General features: G+C 51.4%; 1 protein-coding gene across 1 annotated transcript in view; it reads right to left on the reverse strand.

The window, feature by feature from the left end:
• The window catches only part of CCBE1 (collagen and calcium binding EGF domains 1), a 216,230-nt gene extending 203,103 nt beyond the window's left edge, over positions 1–13,127 (reverse strand). Inside the window, exons 1-2 of the mRNA XM_043444309.1 lie at positions 12,333–13,127; positions 11,818–11,898 (exon numbers count right to left, since the gene is read on the reverse strand). Of these exons, the coding sequence (XP_043300244.1) occupies positions 11,818–11,898; positions 12,333–12,463 (212 nt within the window). The 5' untranslated portion in view covers positions 12,464–13,127. The remainder of the gene's footprint in view (positions 1–11,817; positions 11,899–12,332) is intronic.
• Positions 13,128–14,314: the final 1,187 nt, after the last annotated feature.

Raw genomic sequence — 14,314 nt, forward strand, 5'->3', positions numbered from 1 at the left:
AGGAGATCTTCCCAACCCAGAGATTGAACTCGAGGCTCTGGCGTCTTTTGCCTAGGCAGGCAGGTTCTTCACCAGCCTCCCCGAAAGTGCAGGCAACACCAAGGAACCTGTGAAAACACAGATTTGGATTCCGTAGGCCTGGGGGTAGGGCCTCACCATCGTAATGATGATGTCTCGATGCGGGGAGTGAGAACAGATCAGAGCCTCGGACGTTTGGCTCTGGGTCATCTCTTACAGTGTTACAGTTTAGCCCTTTTCCTTCCTCAGTGGCGTCGCTGAATGCGCTTTAATTTCACTGGATAACTCAGGACCGCCATGGTGGACAGTGATGCTCACAGAAGTCAGTGTGCATGAAAGTATCCCCCTTCATTACCTGGCCCTGGGACATGCTGGGCGTTACTGGCGGGGGACGTGAAGGGCTGAACTGTGTCCTTCCAAAACTCAGACCTTGGAGTCCTAAGTCCAGTACAAGAGAACATAACTGTTTAGAGACCAGAGCTTTAAACAGGCCACTGAGTTAAAGTGAGACATGAGAATGGGCCATGATGCAGTGGGACCTGGTGTCCATATAAGACGAAGACCAGGACAGACAAGATCAGAGGGAGCCGTGTGAAGACGCCAGACAGCCATCGGCAAGCCAGGGCCAGGCCTCGGGAGGGATCAACCCTGCCCCCACCCTCGTCCCAGCCCTCCCGCCTCCAGAGCTGCAAGAGAACCTCTTGGGGAAGCCTCCCCGTCTATGGTAGTTTGCCTAGGCATTCCTGGCAAACTAACACGGTCAGGGGAGAGGGGATATGGGTGTTCGTTCATGTGTCCACTTTTGACGACGTGTCCAACGTACGTTGTCACCAGCAGGACTGACGTTCTTACCTCTAGCTTCCTCCTCCCCGGGTCTACGCATCTCTTAAACCGCGGCTGGCAGAAGGCAAGGTGGCCGTAACTGTCAGGCCTTCCAGAAGTGTCCAGACTGTGGTTTAGAACCGCAGCTCTGCCGCGCACCTGCCCTGGCACCTGAGAGGGGGCTCACGGGACAACAAGCCGGTTTCTGACTGTGAGCCTTCGCGCACGGCGCAGTCAAGAGGAAAGCACTCAGGCTCGTATCCCCGATTTCCGGTTTTGTATCCAAAGCTCCCCCAGACCCACCCTCTGCTTCCTCTCCCCTCCTCTCAGCTGGATTCCAGGCAGATATAAAAGGTCACCTGATTGAGTGACCCCCACATAGATTTTATACAGAGCTCCACACTTCTCTCTCCCTGTATCCTCCCAGCCGATGGGCAAGAGTGACTTACAGAAAACTGACAGAATATTAACATTGCTTTTTTACAGGATTAAAATCTTGCAGCCAAACTTTCTCAGAGATAAAACCTCATGAATGTTACATTCTAGAGTCCTCTAACCTTTCAGAATCTTCCAGAACTAAATTCCAGTGCTTTATAATTATTTTTTTGCAATGACCTTGCCTCCAATGAGCAGTCTTGTGGTCTTTCTGGCCTCCCAGGAAGCCAACCTCCTCTCTGCCTTGCAATTTTTCACCACAAAGGCTGTGAGCCATTTCACTAGAGGGAAATTCCAGAGTGAAACATGGACACATTACCGCGAGTGATGCCAAGGGAAGCAGGGAGAAGGGACAGCTGGATGGAAAGTCGAGGCCAGGTCCCCGCGCCGCCGCTTAGATGGGCTCCAGGCTCAGAAGGTGGAGAAGGCAATGGCAGCCCACTCCAGTACTCTTGCCTGGAAAATCCCATGGACGGGGGAGCCTGGTGGGCTGCCATCCGTGGGATCTCGGAGTTGGACACGACTGAGCGACTTCACTTTCACTTCTCACTCTCACGCATTGGAGAAGGAAATGGCAACCCACTCCAGTGTTCTTGCCTGGAGAATCCCAGGGACGGCGGAGTCTGGTGGGCTGCCGTCTATGGGGTCGCACAGAGTCGGACACGACTGAAGCGACTTAGCAGCAGCAGCAGCCTCGGAAGGAATGGCGCTGAACACAAGCAGGACGCTATGGAAACTGCATTCGTCAATCTGTCGACATTTAAAGCTTAGCTTGCCTTTCATTTAACCTCTGCTCAGCTGAGTCAGTTAAAATGGCTGGTTACCAAGGTCACAGGCTCCCACGTGACTTCAACAGGAACATTTTTTTTTTCCAGTGACTAAAAAATATAACTTATTTAGATACTTGATGTATGGGAAAAATCCAATGTCATAGAAGCTAACCTTTCAAGTAAACAAATAAAAATTAGTTTTGAGAAATTGTTGTTGTTTAGTCACTAAGTCATGTCTGACTCTTTTTGCGACTGTGCCCACCGGGCTCCTCTGTCCCTGGGATTCTCCAGGCAAGAACACTGGAGTGGGTTGCCAGGCCCATCTCCAGGGGATCTTCCTGACCCAGTGATCGAACCTGGGCCTCCTGCATTGGCAGGTGGATTCATCACCACTGAGCCAGCTGGGAAGCCCTTATTGAGGAATAATTATATCAGATAAGATTCATCTATTTTAAGTGCAAGTGTGAGGAGTTGCCAGGAATGCAGGCAGCTGTGTAAGACAGTCAGGACACAGAATGCGCTCATCACGACCGGAAAGTGCCCCGACCCCTCTGCACCACGGTCTGCTGCGTCTGAGAAACACCTTTTTCTCTCCTGACTTCATCTCCACAGGGTACTCTCCTGATCAAGTGTTTATGCCTGGAGTTTTCCTCTTTCCTCCACCCAGCAGCACTTTTCACTTTCCTAACATGTCAGGCGGGGCATGCCAACATTTTCCTCCTCCCCTTTCTCCAAAATACCCTCAGGGGTCCTGCTCCCCTCGCTCAGAACATTCCCTTTCAACAGTTCTTTCCTTCTTCCCCCACACTCGGTGTCCAAAGGCATCCCTCTCTAGGCGTCTCCGTGATCTTCATGGAATCAAAGACGTGGCACTGTTGAAAGGCGGTTCGGAGTTTAAGTTCAGCAGCTTAATCACCGATGTGGTGCACAATGCAACGGAGCCACGCTGTGAACTTTCAGCCATAAAAGGAAAAGTGGGATGTTGCAACCGTGACTGAGGGTACTCATCATCGAACATGACTATCCCCCAGGTCCCTCTAGATGTGTGTCCCTCACCCAAATATACACACCATCATTTGATTTTTGAATGTGCCATTTTCCACTGTAGAAACTCCAAGCTCACAAGTTTATGGAGAGTTGGCTCTGAGTCAAAGCATGTGACGATGAATATGCAAGCAGGGAATTAGCAAAGTATGGAATTAGGGGCGGCGGGCCATCCGCCAAGGCAACCCAGGGATTACTCAGCTGGCAGAGGAAGGCCAGACTTGGGAACACGCAGACAAGCGGCAGTAAGTTAGCTGAACTACTTGCAGTAAAACCAGCTTCTGACAAGTCACAGTCACTCAGAGAATCATTTAAGGGAAGAGGACTGGAGATAAAGTTCCAGCTGAACAGCAGCTATGATTGATTCCTCAAGATCAGGAAACCATCAAAATCGAAATCAAAATCACAATCAAAACCGCTCAGGCCAGAGACCAGATACAATAAAATATGGCCACACTAAAGTGCAGGCCCCAAAGATGAAGCTGCCTAAACGTCTCCAAGATGACCTCCTTGAGGACTCAGACCCGTGGGCAAGGTCACAGTCGAATGGAGAAACCCAATCCCATCCTGGCAATAAGATGGCTCTTCAGAAGTCGGCAGACTTTTCCTGGAGAAGGGCCAGACAGTAAATATCTGAGATGTGGGGCTAAGTAAGGTCTGTTGCTGAGTGTAACCCTTTCAAAAACATAAGGGACGTCCCGAGTGGCCCACTGGTTAAGAATCCTCCGCCTGCCGATGCAGGGGACGTGGGTTCAAACCCTGGTCTGGGAAGACTCCACCTGCCGGGAAGACCCTAGGCCAGTGCCCCGCGACTAACGAGCCTGCGTGCCCAGAGCCCACGCTCAGCAACAGAAGCAGCCACCGCAGGGGGAAGCCCGCGCATCTCAGCTGGAGAGGAGCCCCCGCTCACCACATCCTGAGAAAGTCCTCGCGGCAGTGAGGGTCCAGTGCAGCCAGAATTTTTTTTTATAAAAAGGTAAAAAACATCCTCAGATTGCGGGTTGCATAAAGACCAATCCCTGCTTTATACCAAATTTCCAGAGCCAGATCCCCGTGCAGAGGGCCCTCCGGCTTCCCACCAGCTCTCTGCAGCAGCAGCCATCGGGCTGACAGACGCCCCTGGCATTCCCAGAGGACTACGAATGAGGGCCTCACTCCAGCAGGGGCAAATGCCAGGGACACTCCCAGGGCAGTGGGCGAGCCGTGTAAAGGCGGAGAACAGATAAGGCTGGAAGGGATGTGGTTCAAGTCTCTGAAATCACAAAGGGCACGGAAAGATGACCTACTCACGTTCTGACACCCCGAACGAGGAGGCAACACATCTGTCCTTCCAGACTCGGACGCCTGCTTTTGACTCACACGGATCACACCTCGAAGCTGGAAAGATGTCCGCTGCTGGGTGGTGGTGGTTCAGTCACTAATTCGTGTCTGACTCTCTGCGACCCCACGGACTGCAGCCCGCCAGGCTCCTCTGTCCATGGGATTCTCCAGGCCAGAATACTGGAGTGGGTTGCCATCTCCTTCTCCAGGGGATCTTCCCCACCCAGCGATAGAACCTAAGACTCCTGCACTGCAGGTGGATTCTCTACCACTGAGCCACCAGGGAAGCCTGTCCTTTGCTTGAAATTAAACACGTGGACATAACGTGGCTCTGTCCTCTATAGGCTGAAAACAGACTGTCCAGAAGGTTTAGAAACATTTATGAACATGGACCTGGGCTGTGTTATTAGGAGAGTCAGGACTGCAGGAGGGGTTGGCCTTCCCTTAACACCCTGCTTAAAGTCACCGCTGGGAAACATGGGGTGACCCTGCTGAGGTGAGCTGGTCCCGACGAGCTCTCTGCTCCTAGGTGGTCAATTCTGATGCTGCCTCGCAGGACACCGCCAGAGAATTCACTTTCTCTCTGTAATGCTTCACATTCCAATAATTCTTAGAAGCAAGGGACTTGTGGCACGTGCTATTTTCCTGCTAGCAGGAAAAAAAAAAAAAAAACACATTAGTTACCACTATCCCCAGCTTCTCAGGTCCCTGGCCTGGAGCTGTGGGGCTTCTCTTGCTGAAAGAATACAGCTGGGCCACAGGAAATTAAGCTTTTAGCTCCCCAAATGTGACATTGGTTGTGAGCCAAAGATAATCATCTTATAAACGTCCCCAAGGACATCCTCGGCTCGAAACCCCTTTACTGAATAAATGGAATTAAAATCCATGCATTCCATGAGGGCAGAGATTTTGGGGGTTTTTTTTCCTGCCTTATTCACATATATATATTTTTTTCAGAGTAAAAACAACTCATGTTTATATACTGCATACATATTTTAAGTGCTTGGCACATAGTAAGCTCTGAATAAGTGAACGAAATTGTTGGTAAAAATCTGAAACTGGTCAACGACTTTACAAAAAGAACCTGGCTTGGCAGGAGAGAAGCTGCAGATGGTACAGCTGATTACCTTTTCATCCTCCAAATAAAAAGCAATAAACTAAAAAGAAAAAAAAAAGCAAGCAGACTGCATGGAGACCTTGGTTCTCCAGACAGGCAGCTGTGGCCTGGATCAGGGAGCTCCTCTAATGCACTGAAGTGGCGCGGGTCCCATCACGCAGGAGGGTAGTTAAATCTGCAGATGCTGTAGGCTGACACTTAAACCGCTGACTGAAAGGCAAAGCACCACCTGAGAAGACGGAGTGTTCTAGAAGAAAGAGTACTTGCTTTTTCTGGGTGCACCCATCTCCCAGCTTCACTTAGAAAAGATGAACTGAAGTGAATATAGAAAGTCAGGCATCGACAACTCTCGGGACAGAGAGTAACACCTAGACCTGGTCCCGAAGGACACCAGTGACCACAAGGCCTTTCGAGGTCAGTTCAATGGTCAGCTCTTTCCTATCATTTTGTATTGTTCCACAGAGAATGAGTGAAAAGTGAGACAGAAGCTTGCCTGGGCCAACATCCTCCACCATGCCCCCTACCCTCCTCGGACACCTGCTCAAGCTAGACAACAGGGTGTGGGAGGGAGGGAGATCCCCCGCAAAACTGTGACCCAGCACCGCTTCCAAACCAGCGTCCACGGGCATCATGCCAGGTGGAACTGCCCAGGTCCTCTTCAGCTATTATCAGAGTAACAAGCTCACAGAGTGAGCTAGGCCTGCCCGAGTCAGCTCCCGTAACACATCTGCAACTAAAGGGAAGCAGGTCAAGGCGGGAGCTCATGCAAACAACGGCAGCATCTCAGAGGGGCAAGTAATGTAATCCAGTTTCTAGAAGGAAAAAAAAAAAGAGAGAGAGAGAGAGAGAAAAGAAGACATACTCTGATAGCAACAGAAGTTCTGGGAAGACCTAAAAGACAGGTCACATTTGTTTACTGGTAACACTAACATTCGTCCACTCGTATGCATGCAGACAACGCACGTGGGCTCCGTCCAGGCTGAGGACTAGCCTCTGAGGCTACAGTCGTGACTGAGAGGACAGATGACTCAGGGGCTTCGCAAGCTAACCAGCCAGCGGGAACAAGAGGCGCCCTCCAACACAGCTGCGACTCGGGCGGCTTGGCACGAAGCCATGCCCACCTGTGCCCGGCTCCACTCTTCACGACACCGGGACCACTTCCTCCTTATGGTAGGAATACAGTGGTCCTCAGAAAGACACAAGTGCTCTTTCCAAGGGGGCCCACGAGCCCTGATTAAGCCAACAGTTGCTCAGAGCCGCCCTCGGAGCTGGTCCTGAGCTATGCGGCCCACAGGATGGGAGGCAGCAGGCAGAGACCAGAACTGGGCTGAGGACCTGAGGACCTCGTCTCTGCCAGTAAGTCCCTTCATGACCCTGGACAGACAGCAAGCCTCTACGCGCCTCTGAAACAGGGGTAGCTACGCCTGCCGCCTGCTTTCATAGTTACAGGAATAGAAGACATTGTGTAGTCAGGTAGGAGGGAGGAAGCAAAAGATAACCTTTTTGTGATTTTCCCAAGGCGCTAGATTTCTGGGCTAGCCTACATTTGGAAAAGCATCTAAAAACAGCTGACATGTGACTGCTGCATAAACACCCTCAGGGTTTCTGGCTCTGGTCTGAATTTGCTCTTTCAAAAATTTCGACTGTCAAGTTCAAAACTCAGCAAATGTCCGCTGAGCGCTCAGTACGTGCACTCAGGGCGCAGGATGAGGGGAGACACGGGGAGCCTGAGGGGCGCTGTCCGTCGAGGGCAGCCTGCGTGCATCAGGTCATCTTCCCTGTAACCTTGTCACTCCAGTACTAACACGGTCCTCACGTATTCCAAGGAGAAAATGGAGACTAGGGAATGTTCAAAGTTATAGAACAAGCGGGAGAGCATGAATTCAAACCGGGGCATGGAGTTTTTTATACTATGCATGTTTGACACAATCAAAGCCCTGTGTAGGAACTCAGAGACTTGGCAGAGAGGATATTCTCCAGCCTTGCCTCCAACAGAGCCTTAGCTAGAGTCCCGGGCTCTCTGAATATTGCTGCTCTAATGAAGCGACCTTCTTGCTCTCCAATTTCCAAGTAAACACATTTGCAGAAATATCACGCTAACTTCCATATGCTAACAGGATTTGGCAATGCTACTGCATTATCTTGAAGTGGGAGTTTTCACATCCCAGTGTCATTATTTCCCACGGGAACGTGACCCTAATGAGGCACCACTGATGGGACTAATAGAGCTGAGGGCCTCCACTGGAGGTCTGTGAACCACACAGCTGAGGATCAGAGTGAATGCAATAAACACAAACCCTTCTGTTTAAAAAAAAAAAATCACTTAAAAACAACCACGTCCATAAAGCCATTCCTAGGTGCTTCTAATCTCTTCCCCCATCACTGATAATCTAAACCACACAACTCTGAACTCAGTCATGTACACTGTATATTGGTTACAGTTAGAGTCCTTGGTTGAAAAGTCAATTCTGCAAAACTTGATCAGAGACTGCTCAAGGGTTTTCTAGGACTATCTTAAGCACATATTAGATGCTCAAATCCTTAATCGGCTCATGTATCCAAAGACTTAACTAGCATGCTTATTGGATACAAACTCCAGTTGATGTCTTAATGTGTCCTACACTCAAATGTATTTTCTGGTTTTAAAAAATCCTTTAACATGTCATTTAACTGATGAGACCCAGTGGCTCAGCTGTAAAAAGTATCCACCTGCCAATGCAGGAGACCCAGGTTTGAGCCCTGTTCCAGGAAGACCCCCTGGAGAAGGTAAAGGCAACCCACTCTGGTATTCTTGCCTGGGAAATCCTGTGGACAGAAGAGCCTGGAGGGCTATGGAGTGAAGAGAGTCAGACATGACTTAGCAACTAAATAACAAAAAGTAAACCCAAACATTTTGTTCAAAAATTACATGGTTTGGGAACAGGAAGAAAACTATTAGCCACAAGAGGGTAAATGCCATGATAACTTTATATGCTTGGGTAAAGTAAATTTAGAGCCTAGATAAGTCACACAAACTGTAAAATCTTAACTACTGGTAAAAGATATGCTCTACCGTATGTCAGATTATAACACTGAGCGAATGTGTCCTTTAAGCTGCCAAAGGCACTCATTCAGCATTTCATCAACTTCAGGGACTTGGCTCAAAGCACAGTGGTGTAGAGTCTCTAGAGACAGAGACTGTGATTAAGATGAAAGAAACCCTACAGGGAAGGAAAGCTCTCTATGCATAAACCAATTCTGTGCATAATATGATAACATAAAGTCAATTGTTTGAGATAGATCAAGGGCCATGGCAACTCACAAAACCACTGTGGTCACGGCGGATGCTGGCATTACCAAGTGCTTGTCTTGAGTTTGTATCTATTTAAATTTATAGTCTTCCTTACTTAGATCTCAGATCTGGAAGTTCAGGCTCATCTGTAGACACCTCCAGGGTGATAAAAGGTCCCAGGCTTTGAAGTCAGACAAACCTGGGCTGGCATGTGTGTTAACTTTGCGACTCTGGGCAAGTGGACTAAATCCCAGAGCTTCAGTTCCCTCTGCAAAACAGACACCCACATGCTACAGAGTGGCTTTGAGCAATTAGAGCTATGTGTACATAAAGTGCAAGGACTGTGCTGAATATGCAGTAAGTCCTCCAACTGTCCTTTAATATAAAGTGGAAAGATGCTGCTTAGGTAAAACCATGGAAAACAGTTGTACGCAGGTAGTGGTAGGGTCCAGGACAAATATTATTCCCACCCCATCTTTCTCTTACCCATATTATGACACTTAAGTCTCCATATACTTTCAGGAATAATGGTAGATCAGATTTATAACCCACATCTACCATATTTGTTTACTTATTTAATATTAAACTCATCCTCCATGCCAACGATTTTTCAAAAGTCCGTGTTAAAAAAATCACTTTCTACAATTCAGGAGTGACTTCTGGGATCCATTCTCTTGTGCAAAAATCCTTTCACAAGGAGACTTCTATTAAAACTGGGATTCTCTGCAGTCAGACACACTTCCCTCAGCTTAATTAAGGGTCATCCAACAGTTGACAAGTCCAGCTTCCTGGAAGGCTGGCTCTTTCTCTGGTTTTATGTCAATGTGGTAGAAGGACTAACTACCCGCTCAACTGTGGAGGCCTCTGAGCTCCTGAGGATCTGTCCAAGTGGGCCTGCACCATGACTCATGTTGAGACACTGGTTTCCATGGCAGCCCTTCAAGCCTTCATGCACATCTCATTAACATGCAAGTTCTGGATCGGGAGGGCTGGGCAGGGCCCCAAGACAATACAAGCTCCCAGATGACGCCTGTGCCAATTTCCAGACCACGCCGGGAGGAGCAAGGGCCTCCAGGGCCAAGACGACAGGATTCACAAACCAACCAGCATACGGTGTCCCTCCATCCTCAGGGTTCAAAACAGGGACAGCAGCTGCCAGCTGACTGTCTCCAGGAAGTTACTGAACTATGGAAGTCGCATAAAGTCAGTGAAGTACACTCAGAACTCAGAGGAAAACCAGAGAGACAATAATCACAGGCACCATCTTCTCCAGCTGAAAACATCCTCCCATCCCTCCAAGCTCTTTTCTCCTAGGAAGATACCCATTTTGTTAGCTCTCATAAGCCGTTTGAGTAGTGGTTAATGAAAACACATCAAGACACTGCTCATGTCTCCTGTAGAGTCTCAGTGTAGGAAAAAATAGTTTTTAAAAGTTTCGGGGCTTGGGGGGGGTGGTGGGTGGGAATGATAGTAACAGCGTAACGAATGAAATCAGCTTAGAAGGCTATTCCGGCTCTCATTGCTTCTGAAAATCGGACATGCATTCTGTAACTGGCATTGACTTATGGGCAGCCTGACTTTCAGGGACCAAATAATGAGCAAACCATCTCAGGGGCACGTTCCATGTTAAATCAGAGGTTTTATGCTGTGGTGATGGGGGGAAATGAGTCCTAAGAAACAGTGCAGATGAAACGCAGGGCTGGAGCCAGGCAGAATCCTGAAGCCGCCACCACCAGGTCAGAAGCCCAGCTGGGTAGACTTTGCTTACCCCGCTAACTTCTCCAAGACTTTACCTGCCAACTGAACCACACTGCAGTCCTCCCTACTAACTCACATTTCTGTTCGGTGTTTACCACCCCTGACTGAGAATCCCTTCCCAAGGATTCACAGGACAGTTGCCTTCCTGAAGTCATCACTGTCATTCTGTTGACAACAGATTTCTAAAGTGTGGTCTGTGATGTGACTGGCGGTGCTTTGGTACCTCTAAATTGACCAGCCCTGAAACCACTCACACCTGGGCCTTAGAGCATATGCAGCTTTTTACAGCTGAGACCATGAGGAGTCATCGGCTACCACATCATTAGGGTGACTTCCTTCTCTTTCAAGTTCACTTTGAGGATTACCCTGTTACCTTGTACTGCCCAGGATTGATTCTGGCACCTAGACAGAGCAGGATTCCCCGAGATGGAGTCTGCTGGGAGTGTGTGATCCCTGGACCTTTAACAGCATACCTTTAAAACGCAGGCAACTCACAAGTCTTTGTGGGTGCGCGCCTCCTCCTGGTGAAGGCAGGGGGACAGGGCCTGTGGTCACCTATGGTGACAGCGAACCGCCCCTCACGTTCAGAGAGCTGCACGCAGGGAACACTGACTCTCCTCGCTGGGAATCAAACCACCTGGGGGCAGTTTTCCTATCAGACGCCCTGGCTCTCATCACATTTGCTTTTAACAAGCACCCAGGTGATATACGGACCGAATTTTCAGGAAGACGGATCCTCTTCTGTGGCTCAAGGATCTTGACGCTTTTGGCTTTTACGGAACAACCTTATCCACCGCCCGCACACAGGCCGTGACAGTTACACTCTGTCCCGGCAGAAGGTCAACACACAGCCAAGGACTAAGGATTTCCTTGTTGACTTTATATGCTCAAAACAAAACGCAAGCGCAATCACTCATCCTGGCTATGCCGCACCGCTTACCCCACAGTCCCATGCCCTTTCTTCATGAAACTGGCAACCTTTTCTCCAACCACCACGCCAGCATCCCGGGGAGCAGAAAACCACCGCCCTCGGGTTCTGAGAGCATGAACTCCAGGTGTGGACACTCAGTTGCCCGTGGTTGCTCCGGCTCAGAAACCACACGCACAAGGAAAAAAAAAAAAAAAAGTTTGCACCAGAGAGGACGCAGCACCCCCGCGGGGGCCGCGGTCCCCGAGCGCGCCTCCGGGCCCCTCCAGCGGGCGCCGCCTCCCCGACCGGCCCAGGAGCGCGCCTGCCGGGCCAGCCGAGCCCCGGGGCTTACCTGTAGCACGTGGTGAGCTCCCCCGAAGGCTTCAGACACGGATACTTGGTCGTGGCGATGTTGTTTTCCGAGCAGATTTCTCTGAAAAAGTTAGGCGAACTTGGTTGGCCGCTCCGCACGAGAGCGGGGGTCAGTGCGCGCCGGGCATCCGCATCCCGCGCGCCGAGGCGGCGCCGGTACCCGAGCGCGGACGCGGGGAAGACCCCGAGGTCCGGGCCCGGCGAGGGTCCCACGAAGCGAACCCGGTCCGCAAGAGAGAGAAGAGGTGCAGACGCGGGCACCGACGGCGGCAGGAGGGCGGCGCGCGGTGTCACCGAGCCCCGAATGCGAGAGCCCGGGGTATGCGCGCGAAAGAGGCTCCTACCCCGGAGTCTGCGAAGCTTTCCTTCGCCCAGGAGAGGTGAGCGCCGGGGGAAGCCGAGAGCGCGCGGGGCACCGGCGGGATGGGCTGGGGAGAGGGTACCGCTTGCGCCCCGAGAGCCGGCGCGCACGCAGCAGGGACCCGCAGCGCGAACCTGTCGCCGTCGCCCGGCTCCTCTCGGTAGCTCCACGCGTGTCCCAGCGCCAGGAGCAGCAGCAGCGGACCCAGGCTCCTGCCCAGCCGGCCCCTCGCCGCCCCTACCGGGCTTGGAAGCGGCGGCACCATCGGGGACGCTCGCGGCTTCTTGGCGGCGCCGGCCGCCTCTCCAGCCCTGCGCCCGGCTCCTCCGCGCGCGCCGCCGCCTGCCTGTGCCCGGCGGGGGGCGCCCGAGGCCGGGGGCGTCGGAGCCACCTGCGCGCCGCGCAGGGCTAGGGGGCTCGGGGCGGCTAGGGGTCGGGGCGCAGGGGCGCCAGCGGGGCGGGGACGCGGGGCCCGCGGGGGTCCGGGAGGTGTCGCTCCCGAGGCTCACGCCGGACAGACGGACGCGCTCCGCTCGGCTCTGGGCGGCGCCCTCCCCGCCGGCCCCTTCCTCCGCTGGGCGCCGCGCGCGGCGTGCGGAGCGCGGGCGGCCGCTGGCATTTTACCCCGGGGTCGCAGAGCCGGGGCGGGGGAGGAGGCGGGGGGCAGAGGGCTTAACACGCCTCCTTCCCGTAGTGGGCTGGCTTCCAAGGACGCGGGTCAGGCCCGTGTTTTGCCTCCCCCTCCCCGCCCAGCCCCTCGAGCGTCTACACTGCCCGCCCCCTTCCCCCCCAATCTCCTTCGTAGAAGGGAGGACGCAGGAGGTGAGGGCAGCCCCAGGCCTGAAACTAGAGCGTGTCTGTTTCCAGTCCCTTAGCCCTCTGGCCAAACAAGTAATGAGCTCTGGTCAGCCCTGTCCGAGGACTGTGAAATAGAGGACCAGCCCAAGTTCGAGGCATGAAGCAGGGCGCTCAAAGCCGGTGCTCTGGGACAAGCCAGAGGGATGGGGGACACATGTACACCCGTGGCTGGGCAAAACCACCACAATATTGTAATTAGCCTCCAATTAAATAAATTAATTTTAAAAAGCCCTCTTGCTTTAATGCTGTTTCACACCACGCACACAGGCGAGAGCTGGAAGCTCCTGGAAGATCAGGTGAGATCGTGAAGGGGCCTGCGGCCGGCTGGTTAACACAAGGCTATTAAGGGGTCTCCTGAAACCCCCGGGCTGAGGGCCGTTAATCGGGTCAGCTGGTGGTGACCCACGGGTAACTCGTAGGCCTCTGCATCTTCACACTTGGTTGCCCATTCGGCGTTTCCCTGCCTGCCTGTTAAAGAGTAACTCCTGACATAACCGTGCCCCGCTGAGCGAGCCCAGAAACCAGCTGCCGGAGCTCCAGGTTTTAATGCCCAGCCTCTAACAAACCCGTGGTTTCTGCAGCTTTCCTGAGGAGGAGAAAACACCCCTTGATCAGGTTACTAGGGTCCTCATGGGTTAGCTGAGCAGGCGTTTTGATTCAAAATATTCTGGGCCACTGAGAATCACCCTGTGTGTCTGACATTTTTCAAAGCAGTGGTATCCTCATTGTTCTGTAGAGTGTTTTTATATTTTCCAAAGGTTTTTTTTTTTTTTTCACATTTATGACTTTATGTGATACCATATCCCTTGAAACTAGGAGTCCAACTTCAGTGAGGTGGGTTTTTTTTTCCCTGAAAACTTACATAGGCATGGCAGAGCACACATCAGACTTGATTTGAAATCAGACAAAAGAAGTGAATTTTCACATGGTCAGGAGACAGTGCAGAAACTTGTACAACCTGACCATGACATCAAAAGTCAGAAAGAAAAAAACCAGATTCAAACTCAGGGTGCCTGGCTTCCAGGGCCAGTGACCTTTCTGAAACTCAGTTTTCTCATCTGTAAAATGGACAAAACTCCCTATAAGTGTTTAAGAATAATGAATAAGGTAATGCATATGACACATTTTCACAGTGGCTGGTGTATATATTGAGTGCTCAGTAGACATTAACTGTCCTCATTTTGAACCTAAATGATTATATTACACAGGATTTTCAGTTTTAACTTTTTAACTTTCTGCTTTTATTTTTTTTTAAATT

Source organism: Cervus canadensis, chromosome 23 (assembly GCF_019320065.1).
Source record: "Cervus canadensis isolate Bull #8, Minnesota chromosome 23, ASM1932006v1, whole genome shotgun sequence".
Lineage (NCBI taxonomy): Eukaryota > Metazoa > Chordata > Mammalia > Artiodactyla > Cervidae > Cervus > Cervus canadensis.